This window comes from Argentina silus (assembly GCF_951799395.1).
Source record: "Argentina silus genome assembly, chromosome: 11".
NCBI lineage: Eukaryota > Metazoa > Chordata > Actinopteri > Argentiniformes > Argentinidae > Argentina > Argentina silus.
Window position 1 is genome coordinate 21,656,560 of NC_139665.1, and position 18,010 is coordinate 21,674,569.

An 18,010-nucleotide genomic window follows, 5' to 3' on the forward strand; every position below is an offset into this window, starting at 1 on the left:
GCCGTCTACAAATTTAGTTCACCGTCCAGGCCACTGAAGTTTAATACAAAAATAAGTCGCAATGGTTGTGTGTCATCTTTTTATTATCAAACCTCGAGTTATTTATCATATTCCATCCATCCATTGTCACTCATCCAGGTTGCATTTAAATATTTTTATATTTAAACATTTGTTTCAGCTTTCTTCTTAAAACATTCTGCATTGAAAGCGCTATTTTGTCTGTCTTGAATTTGCTTGCTAAAATACTAATTTGTACACATTACATTCAGAAAAAAGTTGTATCTCACTGTTTTATATAAAACATCTACTGGCATGTTAAATCATTATATACACTGGTACCGTGTACCCTCGGGTATGTATTTCAATGTAAATCCATTTAAATATTTGTTGTAATGACATAAGGATTAATTATTGGTTCCAAATCGTACCAGGTCATTATTTCATGAAGGGAATTGCTTTAAGGTGACAGGAAGTCACAGTGATGCAATAAACATTCGATCATAGCCACAGTCACTCCATCCATAGATTTCCATATCTCCATGGTTACTTGAATCTATCCTGTACTGCTGAGCTCATTATACTTGTCCCTCAGACAGGCCAATTTTCCTCTCAAGTTTCTTCCTCTCCCATGTGGCCCTTTGTATGCATCCAATCCCCACTAGAGCTCCACCATGCTGTGGTTACTGGTGTTGGCGACTCCGGAGCAGGTTGTCTAGCTCTGTCTTGTTGATGGTGCCGTAGGCCTGAGAGTAACTGCCTAGTTTAGCCCGGGGGTCCCCGGCAGCCGCAACATTGGAGTTGCTCTGGTAGACCTTCTTGCTGAACCTGGGTGGGGGCCGTGCCTCACGTGTCTGAGACTGGGAGCGGTGGTTCTATGTTACCAAAACAGACAGTTAGAGGGTGAACTCTCAATGTTATGAGGGTGGAAATGCTGTGAAAACTTAGAAACAGGGTGATAAAATGCACATTATTGGGGGGCGTTTACAAGGCCTACAGTGGCATGCCACACTCACCAGGCGCGCAGACGTGACACACATCCCTGAGGACACAGGGGGCTCGTCCCTTCGGACCAACAGGTTGTTCTGTGGGTGTGAGAGGGTCAGGGAGCAAGAACGGGTACGGGAAACCGGAGCTGAGCGACCACGCTGCAGAATTTGCTCCATAGACTGATAAAGAGGGAAGAGGGAGCAAGCAAGAAGAGAGACGGTAGAGAGAGGGGAAGGGAGGGAATGAAAGAGAGAGAGGGGGATGGTAAACAAGGGAACAACTGGTAAGATTAAGAGAAAAAAATCATCATATTAACTATTTTCATTCATATTTTGCAGCTAACACTCAAGCATTATTCAATCAGTATACTGAAGAAGTGAGAGGTAGGGTGTTGGTAGTAGTTGATAGGCTGCAGGTTAACAGGTTGACGGTTCTGTTGAAGTAGTCGCAGCCTGACAAGGGGTAGACTTCTTTAATGCAAGATCACAAGTTACAAGAAAGTGTTTGCTACCACAGCAATGAAACTGTATAATGGATGATCTGTCTCATTCACTTAAATACCATATTTATTCATTTATTTATGACCAGTAGTTGCTATAGGAATGATCTTCACTGTAGGCCTGTAGGCTGTTTTATATAATGCATTGTATTATATATTGTTCTGGATTGTACTATCGTGCTGTTGAATTGCTCTGTGTCGCATGTATGGATCCACCCTTCATGTCCTGTTACCCATGTAAGATAATAATGTGTACCTAATGTAACCTAATATGATGATAGAACATGCTGGCTGGGACCTGTGGTACTTACAACAGTGCCGTTAGCGCCCTCTGTTGGAGATACAGTTACATTTTCAGTACTCGTCTCTCGCACCAGTTTCCTGCCGGCAGTACCAGAGCGAAAATAGTGAGGTGGCCCAGCTGGACTCCTAGCAAAACCATCTGAATGACAAAAGTAAAAAGATGATGTTGAGATTATGGGAGTGGTGTATGAGTAAATGGTGATGTGAATGGGGGAGTTGGTATGGATGTGTGAGTGTGTGTGCATAGGTGCATAGGTGGCATGTGTGTGTGTGTGTGTGTGTGTGTGTGTGTGTGTGTGTGTGTGTGTGTGTGTGTGTGTGTGTGTGTGTGTGTGTGTTTAGTGGAATGTGCACAGGTTGGCATATGTGTATAAAGAGACTCACTGGGAACGTGTGTGATGGGGTTATAGGTGGTCTTCCCCATGATGGGGCTGGCTGCAGGGCTCGTCTTTTCCAGAACAGGCTGGGTGGTGGGCATGGGTGCTGGGGTGTGTTTGGTGATAACTATGCAAGCTTTCTGTTGGTCATTCTTATCATGAGGTGATTCCCCCGCACGGTCCCCTCCACCATGACCATTCGCTGCAGGGTCCTGCCCTCCTTTATCCTTTCCGTTGGACTTTTCCCTGCCATTGTCCCCATTGTCACACACAGAACCAGCCCCAGCCCCAGCCCCAGCCCCAGCCCCAGCCCCAGCCCCAGAGCCGGTCCCTTCTTTCTGCTTCAGCTGGAGCTGTCGTGGCATCCTCCTGCTGGTCCTCTTCTCCAGAATCATCTTTTTCACAGTGGGAAAGAGAAAAGAAATTGGTGAAAAAGACTCTTCGATACTGCCATAATGCCATTGAATACATAATTAGTTTAACACTCTATCAGACTCTGTAACACTCTTACCTAATTATTGCCAACAATAGTCCCCACTTAGCAAACCATACAGTACATGCATAACACAACATAAATAAACATGCTAACTCCCCTCACCTCATACAGTTTGTTGCGGTACTGAACCACAGACAGTTGTACATCATCATCCACAGGCAGAATCACATCATAATCCAGACCTGGCTCCTTAACTGGGTTATGGAATCTCCAATGGCATGAACAGAGAACACAAAGACCATGACTGGCTACAACATTGACAGATAACACAAAGAAAGACATACACTTTAAATCAGACTATTGGTAGCATTAAAGGATGACAACGGTTTGTCATCAGAACAGAACAGAACAGAACAGAATATGATAGAATACATGTACTCTTCCCTGGTGAACTTCAGAACAATTAATTCACTTAACAACAGCTCCCTTTATACCTGGACACATAGGGGTGCTGGAGGGCCTGCTCTGCGGTCAGTCTCTTGTCTGGGTTAAAGACCAGCAGGCGACACACCAGATCCAGGGCATCAGGAGGCACAGCCGGTTGCAGCAGGTCCTCTAATGGCACCTGGGGCCTGAACAAGCAGAAGGAGAGGGGGGGGGAGTTCAAAGTGAGAGAATCACAGTGAAACACTAAGCTAAGGCAGTCTGACAGACATCACTGCTAAAACATACCAAACAATCGACATAAGAATGACTTACCTCAGTAACATTCTCTGAATCACAGAGGCACCATACTCTGATTTAATGGAGAGTATGTCTAAAACAAAAGCACATCCTCAGTTAGCACATGCCATGATAGCTTTATCCCTCCATAAAAATGACATCTTTAGTGTTAACTGGGCAGGGTTTGTACTAACCCTCTGGGCTGGGGTGTGGTATGGCACTCATGATTTTCTCAATCTGGTTAATGGTGGAGGTTCCTGGGAAAAGAGGCTTCCCTAGTAACATCTCTCCCAGAATGCAACCTATGCTCCACATGTCCACACCCTTAGTGTACCTGCAGAAGAGATCAAAGCAGTTTTACAGGCATTCACATCCAATATGCATGGCTACTTCAGTGCTTTCACATCAAGACAGGAACATGTGCTTACATGACAACAGTTGCGTCAGAAATGTATTCAGGACTCAAGATTTAGTTTAGTTAAATGAGAAAGGTAGGCCAGATTTCCAGGTGTTTAACCAGGGTACCTTGCAGAGCCCAGCAGGATCTCAGGAGCTCGGTACCACCTCGTCGCCACATATTCTGTCAGAGCTGGGTTCCCAGCATCCTCTTGGATCTGGTAGAGCGATCTCGCCAAGCCAAAGTCACACAGCTTGACAAAGCAGTCTGTGTCCAGCAAAATATTGGAGGGCTGCAGGACCGGGAAAAACAATGCTCCATGAAAATTCATGTCATACTCATCTCCCTTAAATGTTGTCCATTGACAGTTCCAAAAATAAGCTGTACCTTCTGATCTCTGTGGATGACGTTGCCTGAGTGCAGGTATTTGGTGGCCTTAAGGAGCTGATACATGACGTAGCGCTTATGGATGTCCTTCAGTAGGTTCCCTTTCTTTATGACAGCATGCAGGTCAGTGTCTGTGATTACCATCACAAAAACACAACTAATCAGACAAATGACTGGGCTGAATCATCTCGATCGAAAACCATTCAAGATCATGACACATGAAAAAGACTATCCCATAAACCAACAATGAACTAGAAACACAAGATTGGTTGAGAGCTGTTCAGTTGACCACAGTCGAACAACAAACCACATAATGTTTCAATTCACCCACTCCTGCAGTGCCCCCAAAATTAGCCAGGGAGGAGGACAAAGGAGGCATTGGCACGTGTGACTGCGAGGACGTGCCTGGGGCACCGTGTGCAATGATGCTGGCCTACAGTCAGAGATTAGACTGCAGAGAGTCCAATCTGTGGACTCAGCAGGCATTGCAGGCAGCCAAGAGGAGCCCTCCACTCTGGTGCCAGCTGCTGAATAACCTTGCCACTCGCGGTCCACATTTCTTTTTGTGTTGTTATTTCATAATGGCTCCATTCAATTACCCAAGGGGTTGGTGGCCAATAATATCATGCCATGAAAGTGACTGTGTGCAAAAAGTGTAGTGTGCAGTGTGCTAATTCTGTGTAGTTGAACCCAAGATCAAGAGTATCCTAGAGATGAATGAACAGCAAATTTGAGCTACACAACTGATTATGCTAAACATGAGGCATGTGTGTGTTATGGCATGCTATATGGTGCAGGGTGCTACTATCACCTCTCACATCACAATGTCTTGTGTATTTTCAATGTCTACAAGAAAAGCCAACAGGATATTGTATGTCAGCTGTATGGATGTCAAAACAAAATCCACATAGTAAAGAGGTCTCACCCATATATTCAAAGACCAGGTAGATATCTTTGTCATTTTGAGCTCTGATGACATTCAGCAGTTTAACAATGTTGGCATGATCTCCAAACTCCTGCAGGGACAAATACATACAGGAGAGATTACTGGTGGAAGAACAGAGAGAGAGACACACACACACACACACACACACACACACACACACACACACACACACACACACACACACACACAGACACACAGGCAAGGGGGTCTCACACACAAACTTCTTAAAACATATTAATTGAATGATATCCATGTTATGAATACAATGAAGAGAATCTTCTTAGCAATAGTTCCATAACAGTCAGTGGTTGTCTGTGTGGGGTTATGTTTGGATGCTTTGTTGTGTAAATCTCTGGATAGGGTGCCAGTGTTTGTGTGGGAGATGGAAACAGCTGATTAGAGGGACCGCCCTGATACCCTGGCTAAAGGGGAAGGTGTAGAGAGAGACACAGAGAGAGAGAAAGAGAGAGAGAGAGAGGGAGAGAGAGAGAGAGAGAGAGAGAGAGAGAGAGAGAGAGAGAGAAAATGCTGACCACATTATTTGCTTGTCCCTATGTCACCAGTTCCGTGTATTTTAATAGGTACACTTGGCACCAAGAAATCCTCTCAATTATAAGCTAAGCACCAAAAACAGAATACCTGGCAATCAGTGCTCTGACTGTGTATTAAGGGCTAAAGGGCTTAAGTGAACTGGACTGCGGCTTCTGTGCAGTTAAAGAAAAACTGAGCTCTGTCTGAATAAAAAATTCAGACCACGAGTACACTGACCAAGAATTGCTAAATCATGCATTTAGTACACAATCCTGAACGGCACAAATATGTCCATGACCATTGCAGTGGGACAGGCTGCGCTCCTGCTTTCAATACATGAGCCAGTTTAACATTCAGCAGGGCCCAAACAGCACCACCATCTCTGAGAGAACAGGAGCCGCCATCTACTGTTTACATTACGGTATGCAAACATTCACCTCCTTTCAATGTCCTCGGCAAAAAGGGCATAACACTATTGCTATGGAGCTGAGACCACGGTGCACTACATTCAAACAACCTGAAGGTTATCTTTAAATGTGTTCACCCGAGGAAATCCATTCAATTGCATACAAGTAATGACCATGAGAGTTAATTCATTCTTTTTCTGAGCCCCAACTTAAGGAAAGACGGTAGTAGAGGTCGTCGAGGTAGAGCTGTATATAACCTCTGGGCTACACTGTGAACACAGTAGGCCTATCCCATTCCCAGAATGCAATGCCAAACCAGAGACCCAGACCACTCAAGCATTTTCATCCTCACAAACACATTCTTATCATCCTTACCTGAAGAAACATAATTTCTCTAAATGTCCGCTGTGGAAACAAGGCATTGCGCACAGTTAGGAAGGGCAAATGTAATCTTCATTGACGGTGTATTCAAACAAACAACTCCTCTCTTTCATTGGAAAAAAATAGGCAAGTTGTCACAGAGTCCCTGGCTATCATTTGTGCATACTGGTCAGGTATAAGCCAGGTTGGACATCAACACATCTTTTTGTACATTGGTCCAACTATTTACTGTAGAACATCCTTACATCTGTAGTTGTACCTACTGGAGTATAGTGCAAGACAGCACATTGAACCAAGCACAAACCTGGGCATCAGTCCTGTTCCTAAACGCATCAAATATCTTCTTCACAGCCACCACTTCTCCTGTCTGTCTGTCCACAGCCTTCCATACAATACCATAGGCCTAGACACAGAGTGAATAGAGATACACTTTTATCAAATCATTGGTGGAGGGAAAACAAACTGCCATAAGAAAAACGTGTCTGGAAAATTAGCAAATAAAGGGTAGAGAGGTAGAGAGGGGAAAATAAAACACTGGAGGGAGAGGTGGAGCAGGCGGTAAGGCCAACATCACAAAGCAGTGAGAGTCAGTGGACTAGAGCGAACTGGTTATGACAATGGGTCCCATGACAGGCTGTGCAGTGCTGAGCTGAGTGAGACACAGATCAGGTTCACTTAACACTGGTCCCTCTGTGGCTGGTCCCCACCTGGCGTTACTGACTTCCTGCTTACCAAACAAGGCTTGCATTTATAAGACAAACTGAGTCTTAAACAGAGACAGAATTTTGGATGAGTGTAGATTAGTGAACTGTTATGATAAATCTGTCATATAACATGTATCCTTATGATTAATTAACATGTATCCTTATGATGACGATGGAACTCCTCTGTACTGTGCACATGTCATTAAGTGTAGTGCCAAAACGTTTTATACATAATTTCCGTGGGCAGCAAATTTTTTTCATGCTCCCTGGACAAAATGTAATAATAAATAATACATTTATTTATAGAGCACATTTTCATACAGAGACTGCAGCTTGAAGTGCTGTACATAAAAATCAAAGAAACAATAGAAGAAAAGTTAAATAATAGGCATAATAATAATAATAATAATAATAATAATAATAGGTGTGGTCCTCTGTGGCTCAGTTGGTAGAGCATGGTGCTAACAACGCTTTGTTGTGGGTTTGATTCCTGCTAGGACCATATATACTGAAATATATGCACTCACTACAGCACTTAAGCACTATTCAAGTAAAACCCAAGCAATTCAGACCAATAGTGAAATAGAAAGCTGTCTTTCTCACACACACACACACACATGTGTCACAGAGGGCAATAAAAGAGAATGTAATGTAACTAACTGAAACAGGTGAAACACCTGTGTAAGAGGACCCATGTCATCTCCCTCCCTAAGGTATTGTGTGATGACTCAACAGAGTGCCTGGTTTGCCACCTGGCCACTTTTCGGAGTTGGACCAGGCCTCCCTACTCCAAGGTGAGACTTTCCTAGTGATTTTTTGTTGTTGCTCATTTTCACTGGGGGGTGGGGGTGGGGGGGTGGGGGGGGCGGGGGGGGGGCACACACACACACTTCTGTCCTCAAAGTCCAGTTGAGCTTGCTAAAAACAGCTTGCAGCTTACAGCTTTGTGTATGCACTGGTATGCACAGGGACCAAGTAAATCTGATGAATGTCTGATGAATAAAAATAATTTCTATTTATGTTTAAAAGTTGAGTCAACTCAGAAGCAGCAATGTGTGCAAATGAGAGTGGTAGGCCTATATCTGAATCATCAAATTACTAGGATATAACTAGGCCTATCTCGAGACTACAGGCAGATGTCCGAGCCATTTTCATTGCAGAATAGTACCATTTCGTCTGGTGTCAAGTGTCAAACAAATCATTACAGCGTACCATTTAGGCATGACGCTCCACCACCTTGACAGCAAAGTGTGCTGTCATTACTGCTAGTCCAGGACTTTACCAGGAAATGCTGAATTAATGGAAAAACTCTACTTACCCCCTTCCCAAGTCTTCTTTTTATTTCATATTTCAAGGAAATATGATCCTCCACTTCAGTAATGTTCATTTTTATTCTTTGCCTGGAGACTTTGAGAGAATCCAATAATTTTCATCTACTGTTCACAATAACAATCACAGTCCCGTGTGTCGATAATATTTGCAAAGAAACATTTGATCATGAACGCGTTCTCAACACAGGTGATTAACGGCAACACTGTATCAACTTCTTGTAAATATGGAATCTTCACATGCCCACCCTTAAAATACTACAAATATTATTTTGTTTGAATCCCATTTTTAAAATCAACATCTATAAAAACATATACATATATAAATCTATATATATATAATTCTGTGTTTTGATACACCTAGCTAACCTCCTTGAACTTAGAACTCCTTGAACTGAGCAAATGTTGGTTACTCCGACCGATAGAGATCAATCAGTGTGTCGATGGTCGCGGAAACATTTCTACATCATAAATCCATTGTACGATATCCCAGCGATTTGGCTGTCCCATTTTAAAGCACTGAAAAAGGTTTGATAAATCCTTGCTGCGTGTTATACTAGACTGGTGTTGGCTGCTGGATACAATAAACTAGCGTTTCGGTTCGTTTTGTAATTGTTCGTCGTCCTGGAGACGCAACTGCTGCCATATCCGCTCTTAAAGGAACCGCCGAGAGACATGTAAGTACATTTACATTAAGACACTCACAGCTGATTTCAGAAGCTATCAAACTTTCTCTTTTAACTGATTCAGGTTCAGGTTTAATATGTCATACGAAAACTGCAGACACACAGTTGGAGGTAGATTTATTTTTTTATTTCTAAAAAGGTGTTACATGCTTTTATTCAAAACTGCATTATTTACAATGATAAATCTTAATAAATATGCTCGCCCTAATTAAAAGAGAGGGGTGAAACACATCTTAGTCAGCATTCAAAAAGGATAGGGCGATTCTACATCCTCCTCTTTCCATGGCCCATCTAATGAGGCCAAAAGCCACATGTCTAACGAGAAGTTGAATTATGCATGTTAACTGAAATACTATCATTTAAAATGTACTCAAATAACATGAAAACAAACCATAGACAACAGCAACACATATCCGTCACCAGAATGTTTCAACATAATCACCAATTTGTGCACTCCAATGCTCTTAAAGGCCTACCTGTCCAACAGCTAAGATATGGAATTAAATTAATATTCATCGCCAGTAGAGACACTACACTGATCTATATCTGAGGGGTGGAGAAGGTATCTAAGTGAAATATCTGAATGGAAAAATCAATTGACAAAAGAATTACAGATAGTTTACAGATTATTTCTCAAATCACAGTGATGCTCTTAGATTTACTTAAAAATACATCTCATCCCAAAATATTTGTGATTTGAAAGGGTGGATAGGAAGCACCCACATATTTCACAGAAGACTACAGTTCATTTTCTTCTCTCAAGATAATATTTTCAATCATATTGAAACTTTGGCCAATCTAACGTGTTAAAGACACCGTGGGCCACTTTGTCCGATCACTTTTCAAGTGTCTTGTCTCCTGCTAAACTAACTTATAAAAGAGTGAAGTTACAAAATCAGATGTAAACAGTTGTCTTGGAACACAGGCTGACCAGCCTTCACAAGGGGTTTTGTCACTCAAATCTGAACGAGGCTTCTCACTAAACAGCAGTACCCCCCCCCCCCCTGGACAAGGCCAGAGCACTGATGTCTGGCTGGGGAACGTAGGAGAGGACAGGCATTGCACCAGAGATGGTGGAAGAGGAGTATTCATTGGAGTGACACAGAACACAAATATAAGGGCTGATATTGGATGTGTACAGAGAGGGGAGATACGGTAGGTAGGATATGATACATGGTATTTGAAAGGTCAGCACAGTCCCGGGTGTTGGGTGGTTTAGGAGGAGTGTAAGAAGCGGCTGAAGGCATTGTAGGCAGACTCCAGGTCAAACAGCATCTGGCGAACCTGGGAATCGTCCAGCTCATCAGAGGCGGACATGCTGCTGAGAGTTGTCAACCTACAGAGAGAGAACACAAGTTAAGAGACAATGCTATGAATGTTTGGTGGAGAAATACAGATGGATACATGGAAAGTAAAAATGAACATACATCTACAAGTTATGCATGATAATGTTCACTCAATGTTGTAAATATAGTAATAACAGTGTTACTACTCAGGTATAAGAGCAACTGAATGAATGCTGCTCTCTATTGGTATAGCTGGATTATCCGACTCCATGGCCCTTGCCACGGAGTTGGAGAGCCTTCTCAAAACACCCATTACAGTTAAACTTTGATCAGGTTTTACTCTAGACACTTGAATAAATCCCTGTCTTCACGTTTTCACTGTACAGTTACCATATCTGGCCATTTATGGGTTGAAGAGTAAACTTCACCATACAGCCGTTCATCTGTATCTTTTTTCAAATGTCAAACATCTGATCAAAGTACAACTGTGACGGGTGAGTTGAGAAGGCTCTCAAAACCGGCTACTGTAGGCACAGAGAAATGTAATATCAAATGTGACCCAACGGTTTAATTAGCATTTGTTTACAGTGCTTGAAAGCATGACACCACGTTGTTAATTACTCTACTAGTTTTGCCATTAAGTCAACCCTGAATTGCATAGACGGAAAATGTGTGACATATAACTTTACCAGAGGTTGACTTTGTCCTTGGCCTCAGAGTCTGATGGCATGTTGCTCATTCTGTTCATGGTCTCCATGAGCTCTCTCAGGTCTGGTTGGATCTGGTCAAACAATCAATCAATCAATCAATCAATCAATCCATCAAACAATGATACAATTTTGAAGTTAAAGAACTGTCACTTGTCTAAGTCCTCGCGTCAACACTGAGGTGTCCATATATTTACCTCATCCATCGCCCGGATCTCCAGTCGCAGCTTGTCCATCACAGTGATAAAGAGCTGGAGATAACAGAAGAAGAAAAAAAAAACATAGAGCCAGGCGGACATCACGGTTTCAGCCAGGATTTTGCCAAGAGCCACTTTTAAGAGCCACGACACAATGTTCATATCAGCTGTAAACGCAGGTCATCTGCAGGGAACTTGACACATTTACTCGCTGTGTGAGTTGGTCAACAACACAAAGTGAAGGCATGATCATGTCCAATTGGAATTCTGACATCAGAATGTTTGGGTCGTGGCTCCTTTCTACTTGTGCAGTGTGAGAAGTTCTGCAAAGCGATGAGAGCTTCAACCAATGGGAATCTAGGGTGCTGTACAAAACTGCAAGGTGCACAATACAAATACAATACTTCCTAATACACAATACATTCTAATTCTAGAACTCTGGTAGGAGCACGGCTACCTTGTTGGTATTTCCAGAGAAAAATATTGTGAACGTTACAAATTCCCATTCCCATTCAAATAATAGACAGCCATAGAGAATGTATCTTGCATTATGAGATAATATCATGGGCTGGTCGGGCTGGTCTGCGATTATAAAAGTTGCACAGTGTCCGTCTGGACATAACAGCATGTACGTTGTCTACATGTGTCACCGTCTGCGACCTCAGATGTCCTGTAGTACAGGCCAACTCTTTCAAACATAGAGTTTTACCAGTCTTATAAAATAGCTCTTTTATAAGACGACGCATCTCTACTACGCATGCAGCATATTAAGTAGCTCTTCTCTGTTCAGTGATCCTGTTGGATCTTGGCAGGTTTTAAACTGGATGCAATTTGCTCTAGCACTCACCCCCCCCACCCCCCCCCCATCCAATGCTCTGGGACAGACCAGAGCATGAATCAAATTAAGTAAATTACTTAGTTGAAGTGCTGGAACAGAACACACTTTATAAATCAATCACTAGGGGACTCGTAATGGCTTCTCTACTGGCATACAGCCCAAACTAAAGCCCTAAATCAAATCACTATCTCAGTGTTTATGTCGTGGGTATGCTGAAGAGACATACAGATACTATATCTGCAATGCAGCGATTCAAGTTGCCCTTGTCATCCTTGATGGTGATTGGTCGGTCCTCCTTGATTCTCTCCATAGCTAGCGGACAGTCCAGCTGCCAGAAACCAGAGGGAAGAGGAGTATTGTTACATCATAAACGTATGACATATAAACATTCATATTCAGAAATTGAACTAGTGTCCACTGCCAACCACTATTACTTTGAGTGGGTTACAGCATTCTGAACATTACTCAATAAGGAATGACTTACTCTGTACTTCCTGCAGAAGTCATCGATGGATCCCACATCTGATCCCTGGACCTGTTTGAAAGCAGCTTTGTACTGCACAAGCAGTCTGGAGCAAGCAGCTGTGTACCTGAATGGAAGACAGTAATCAGACTCATACTCGAGTCTAGGGGTTAAGACTTTCCCTATTCTGTGACAGAGAGACAGATGTAGATAGGCACGCATGGTTCAAAGATTAAAAACTCACTCATTTGGGGTTACACAGTCTTTGATGTAAGCTTTCTCCAAAGCTTGCAGTGTCTTCACCACAGCAAACAGCTCTGCCATGTTGTCATACCTTCATAAAGAGAAGTACAAAATAAGCTTACATGCATAGATTGCGAAACACTCCACATTGTTATTAATTCAAATGTTTGCACTGTAGGTGGTAGCCCAGTTCTGTGACATAATGGGCACTTAAAGAGCACTTACTTCTCTCTTTCTCTTGCATTTTTGTACAACTTTACTTCCTTAAAACAGAGACAACACAGCATTACACAACAAATATTCTTCCTGGTGGATAATAGAAAATACAGATGACAAAGGGGTAACAGTCACATAACACTGTTAAACAATGTTGCACCACTTATAATTTGTGAAATAGTATTCTCACAAAAGTGTGTAACTCCACCAAATACACCATAATGTACAATGACACAAACACTAAAAGAAAGATGCACTTACCTCATACAATTCAGGTTTATTGGCAGGGGCTATGATGCAGAAACAGGTAAGACAACAGTTAAGGGTACTTCTCATGACTGTATGAAAAATCCCAACTGTGTCCAGAACAAATCTCAAGATTTCTCAAAGAAAGTTAATATACAAAATCAGTATTACTTACCTCCTCCCATCCCTCCTGTGACTGGTATTCCATGGAACATGATGCCAGCAGCTGTCGTCTCAGGCGATGATCTGTGGGGAAAAAAACATATATTGTTGAAATTGGTGGAGCTAGCCTACATCACGGGTTATAATAGCCATAAGAGCACAACATTTTAATTACACAACAAATTTAACAACACCAAAAATAATGAAACTCAAGACATGTATCTGATGTTCAACTGTCATGAGGAAAAACCTAACTAGCAATGTACTCACGATGAGAAGTATAAATGTGTGTTAATGAGGTAGCCCCTAGTTAAGCTAACTGTGTTGATAAACTCGCTACTTCAGTTATCAAATGGGAGACAATGTTGATGATTAAGCGATATATGACATAACATCGGACACATTTTAGCTACTTCCCTTAGTAGCTAGCTAAATAGCTACAGCTGGCTCGATACTAGCTAACTTTAGCTAGCCAGCCAGCTAGCTAACAACATTTCCTTTGTGATTTATTTTAGCGGAGACAATCAATATGGACACAATCTGTTGGCTAGATAGGTGAGGCAGATCGTTGGTATACTTCCAAATATGCGAATAAGATACACAGACAATAATCCATCTACATTTCAATAAGAAATCGACATTTGTTGGAAATATTTCACTCACCTCCCTAAGCAAACTGGAGAGTGACGTCGGCATAAACACACCCCTCGTGAGGAATGACCCAGAAACGTCAGAACGTAAGGTGCCTTACTGCAGATGATGGAATCGAATTTAAGACGAATGGATCACGAGTAACAAAGACGATGAAATGTACCCTATTTGCTAGTACAGTCATAGACTGTAATAAGATTATTATCATGGATCAGTAAAAAAAATGTTTAATCAAATTTCCCTTGACTCAAAGCTCCAACATTAAGACTTCCGATTTCGTTTTCGCGACTTCAAAATAAAAGCAACTGAAAATGATGGCGCAAGTCAAAATGGAAAATGATCGGATCATAGTATTTTCAACACTTCTGTTCGGCCACAGTAAAAAGCCATCAACACTTTGTATGACACCACTCATGGTTGAAATTCACTTGTTCCATATTCAAGTGTTGTTGAGTAGATTGGTACTAAATATCAAGTTTCGCCTTGGAAAAATATTTGTGTACAACCATTATATGTGCCATATGCAGTCCAGCAGTCTTTCATCAGAGTAATTAGGATATTAGAAGAATACAAATAATTAAAAACAAAATAATTCCTTGAGAGGATTAAATGTTTAATTCCACAGATAAGTCAAATATAATGTGTGGTTCGTTTATATATATTTACTATTTGTAAATCATTCAACAAATTTATCGTGGGTGCTTTTATTATGAAGAAATCCTTATTCCATACAGCCGAAGTATGTGGGCGTTCCAATATTGTTGGCCACGTCATTGTGGCGCGCGATTCTTGAAATACAGACACAACATTCAACAACGGTATGGCAATAATAATGATCAAAATTCCGTGTTATCGCACCGTATTATTTATATTATAACATAGTATCCTTTTGTTCCTTTACAGAAACGTGCGAATACAGCTACTATCTTAACAGTAAAGTTTAGGTAACTGTTTAGGTTACGTTTTGATAGAGAGAAATGAGCCAATGTGGCTATCTTTACAAATAATGAACAGTTGGTGTTGAGTGTTGCCAGGAAAAACAGTAATGTAATGGCAAGATACGCTATCCCATTGTTAGTTTGATAACTTATTAACCAACATTTTTACCTAAATTTGCCTTCCAAAAACGAACCACCATCAGGGCTGTATAGCTTGTTCTTCTGTCATGAAGAACTCTAAACCAGCACCACAAGCTTCCAGGCAGGAGGACTGCGGGGTTTGGCTGGACACTGTGGACCTAAAAGAAAAGGCAAAACAGGTATGGTTCAGTAATGTAGCTTGGAAATGTCCTGGCACAGTGGTAGTGGCCCAATAGTAGTAGACAATGTCTCTGATACAGCTTTAACAGTGTTAGGAACATTTTTAATTAAGATTAGAAAATACACTTCATTGTTTATTCCAGAGACGACCGTTCAGGCCCATATCCAAACTACTGAATCCTTTGGCACGATCTGGAGGTTACAGTCTTGCAGTGGCACTGAACTTCACACAGACCAAAATACAGATGCCTGTCACCAAACAGAGCTCCATATCCTCATTCTTTGCTCCACAGTGCAAAGGTAAGTTCTGCTGCACAGATGAATCACGCAATGTTTCTGCTATCATGCTTGTCTTGAATTAATCCCTCTAGTTTGCAAACTGTGATCTACATATGTTATACTCCATTATTACAGTATACCGGTAGTATGCATAGTGTCCTTTTTCCAGATGATTCAAAGGCTTCCCCTGTAATTTTCCCAACAGTGGTCAAATCTCCTGACCCAAGTATGGATCCACCTTCCACCTCCACAAGATGTGCTTCAACTTCACCCAAACCTATGAATGTTGGGACAAAACGAAAACGTGTGATTGTCTCAGAAACATTATGGTCACAGAAAACAGGAGCCCAAACCAGCACCCTACAGTTGAGCCCTAAGGGAGAGGGCGCCGGCTGTGGGTGGAGCAGAGAGACTGTCAGGGAGAATGAGAGTGCAGACTGGGAGTCACATAGCCACCTTCTATATATTAACCACGAATTTGAGGTGGACGAGGAGATGGAAGAACCAGACAGAAAGAGGAGGCTCTCTGCAAACTTCTCACCCCCAGTGGAGACTGATGCCGTGGTAGAGCAGTGCACCCAGGACCCAAGGAGTGCCCGTAGCAGCCCTCAGTATAGTCAGGATTTTACTGAGACAGATGATCAGATGCCCTGGGACAACGCTACCCAATATTCCAAGCGTCAATATGCACTGACACACCAGGAACTCCTGAAAGTGAAGCTGGCTAGTGACTCAGGCACCCATTTTCCTGAGAGCCTGCAGAGTGAGGGGGGATTTAGGTCTCGGCTGATTTTAGAAGGACAAACCTCCACCCAGAGGAGGCCTATCCTGAACCCCTGGATGTCACAGGAGGGTGAAAGGAAAGAGAATGACCCACCAGCCTCTTTTTCATCCCCCAAAAAGAGTCCTCCTGTCAGCCCTGTTCACCTGCATAGCTGGACAGAACCATCCTGTAATTCAAGACAGGAACATGTTCTAGAACAACCTCTAAAAGAGGCTGAGGGAGACACTCTTGCAATGCTGTTCACTCAGGACTCTGAAGGCTTCAGGGTGATAGCACATCGTGGTCCTTTGTCCAGGAGTCCCCTAAAGGACCTGTCTAACTCTGCTGGTGTTAGAAACAACAGAACTCCTGCTGCTACCCTGTATGAGGAGGAAGAGGAGATGCTCTTCACTCAGGACTCTCAGGGAAACATGGTCATCAAACATTAGCAATCTACTGTATGAAATGCTTGAATGTATGCATATATAAACCAATTAATTTAAATGATTAACATTTTAGATTTTGTTTTTGTGTGTGTGTTCTAAATGTTGTTGGTTAAGATTTGTAATGACTGTAATGTCTTGAATTAAATCACTTGTACTGTTTGAAATACGCCTTTTATGATATTTACACCAATTATATGACAAATAAATGATATATATGATTATATGATAAAGTTTCAATGCTGTTTACTGTTGTTCTTGTCAATTATGATGGTACTAAAATAAACTACCTGAAAAGTGAGTGATTCTTTTGTCCAACAAATTACATAACAACAAATATTGAGACAACATAACTATTGATGTTTTCATTTTAATTTTTTAAATTATAGACATTTACATGAAAGTCATTGCTGGGTATGAATTCAAACTTGTGAAAAGCACTATGCTGGTGTCCTTGACTATGCATATGTGTACCAATACAAATGCCAGAAGGATTAACAAAGTAACGTTCAAAGTAAACGTGTGTATTAAGACAAAGATATAGACAAAAAAAGCACACAAGAAACCTATGATGACAAGCATGTCCCTTAATTTGTATTCAAGCATATTAAGGCATACACATACAGTGCTGGAAACATAAGAATGATCTACTGATGATACAATTCTTATGTATTCAGATTAGTCACATAAACAAACGATATAATTAAATGTTATCACAATAACCAGATATCAATTCAATTAATCGCTCGCTCACAATTGTCAACCTTTTACTTTTCATGTTTGTTTGTGAGGTTACATCTGCTTGAGCAACACAGACATCTAGTCTGCTGTCAATGCAATATAAAGTAACACAAATATTTATTATTGCCAAATATAGTACAAGACTACCAAATATGGATCAAGCTGATGACTGAACAGTATAGATGTAGCATAGTAGATGATCAGAGCACACAGACAAAGAACATGCTATGGTGTCAGTACATTGTGAAACACAATATACAACTCACTCAACTAGTCCTACTTTTGATTATTTGGTTTTTACAAAAAGTATCTTACGTTTCCTTTAAGAGGAAACGATGGCTTTCTTCCAAATCCGTATACACAGATATACTATATATCATACTATATTCTCATTATTCTGTACTCTGGGAGGCAAAATAAGTTC

General features: G+C 41.5%; 3 protein-coding genes across 6 annotated transcripts; 1 reads left to right on the forward strand and 2 right to left on the reverse strand.

Moving 5' to 3' along the window:
- Positions 1 to 77: 77 nt before the first annotated feature.
- On the reverse strand, positions 78 to 8,949 carry mapk15 (mitogen-activated protein kinase 15). 2 transcript variants are annotated; one of them, XM_083679910.1, is made up of 15 exons: positions 8,776 to 8,949; positions 8,397 to 8,485; positions 6,679 to 6,777; positions 6,369 to 6,398; positions 5,035 to 5,125; positions 4,110 to 4,240; positions 3,851 to 4,014; positions 3,520 to 3,659; positions 3,362 to 3,419; positions 3,097 to 3,234; positions 2,765 to 2,870; positions 2,174 to 2,561; positions 1,798 to 1,928; positions 1,014 to 1,166; positions 78 to 872 (listed from the first exon to the last, which is right to left on the reverse strand). In XM_083679910.1, the coding sequence occupies exons 2-15, from the start codon at positions 8,463 to 8,465 to the stop codon at positions 681 to 683; spliced, it is 1,890 nt and encodes a 629-aa protein (XP_083536036.1). In that variant the 5' UTR covers positions 8,466 to 8,485; positions 8,776 to 8,949; the 3' UTR covers positions 78 to 680. The 2 variants fall into 2 exon arrangements, with proteins under 2 accessions (XP_083536036.1, XP_083536037.1); XM_083679911.1 differs by lacking the exon at positions 8,776 to 8,949 and having other exon boundaries at positions 8,397 to 8,568.
- Positions 8,950 to 9,203: 254 nt separating this feature from the next.
- Positions 9,204 to 15,334, reverse strand: vps28 (VPS28 subunit of ESCRT-I). Of its 3 annotated transcripts, none has more exons than XM_083680738.1 (10): positions 15,209 to 15,334; positions 13,464 to 13,534; positions 13,304 to 13,332; positions 13,052 to 13,089; positions 12,828 to 12,917; positions 12,605 to 12,710; positions 12,347 to 12,448; positions 11,283 to 11,336; positions 11,068 to 11,159; positions 9,204 to 10,428 (listed from the first exon to the last, which is right to left on the reverse strand). In XM_083680738.1, the coding sequence occupies exons 2-10, from the start codon at positions 13,501 to 13,503 to the stop codon at positions 10,308 to 10,310; spliced, it is 672 nt and encodes a 223-aa protein (XP_083536864.1). In that variant the 5' UTR covers positions 13,504 to 13,534; positions 15,209 to 15,334; the 3' UTR covers positions 9,204 to 10,307. The 3 variants fall into 3 exon arrangements, with proteins under 3 accessions (XP_083536864.1, XP_083536863.1, XP_083536865.1); XM_083680737.1 differs by lacking the exon at positions 15,209 to 15,334 and adding an exon at positions 14,114 to 14,207; XM_083680739.1 differs by lacking the exon at positions 15,209 to 15,334 and adding an exon at positions 13,721 to 13,833.
- On the forward strand, positions 15,267 to 16,891 carry aunip (aurora kinase A and ninein interacting protein; the record flags this gene model as incomplete). Its single annotated transcript, XM_083680740.1, has 3 exons — positions 15,267 to 15,359; positions 15,504 to 15,660; positions 15,845 to 16,891. The coding sequence occupies 3 exons, from the start codon at positions 15,267 to 15,269 to the stop codon at positions 16,849 to 16,851; spliced, it is 1,257 nt and encodes a 418-aa protein (XP_083536866.1). The 3' UTR covers positions 16,852 to 16,891.
- Between the last annotated feature and the right edge of the window lie 1,119 nt (positions 16,892 to 18,010).

What these genes read in the sequence shown, in the direction of transcription:
- mapk15 (XM_083679910.1), bottom strand. Translation starts at nt 8,465, where the DNA reads ATGAACATTACTGAAGTGGAGGATCATATTTCCTTGAAATATGAAATA. An exon ending in ATCCTGCTGGGCTCTGCAAG is followed by an intron (nt 3,660 to 3,850) that starts GTACCCTGGTTA and finishes TCTCTTCTGCAG; the next exon opens with GTACACTAAGGGTGTGGACA. An exon ending in GTGTCACGTCTGCGCGCCTG is followed by an intron (nt 873 to 1,013) that starts GTGAGTGTGGCA and finishes TTGGTAACATAG; the next exon opens with AACCACCGCTCCCAGTCTCA.
- vps28 (XM_083680738.1), bottom strand. Translation starts at nt 13,503, where the DNA reads ATGTTCCATGGAATACCAGTCACAGGAGGGATGGGAGGAG. An exon ending in GACTGTGTAACCCCAAATGA is followed by an intron (nt 12,711 to 12,827) that starts GTGAGTTTTTAA and finishes TCTTCCATTCAG; the next exon opens with GTACACAGCTGCTTGCTCCA. An exon ending in ACTTCTGCAGGAAGTACAGA is followed by an intron (nt 12,449 to 12,604) that starts GTAAGTCATTCC and finishes GGTTTCTGGCAG; the next exon opens with CTGGACTGTCCGCTAGCTAT.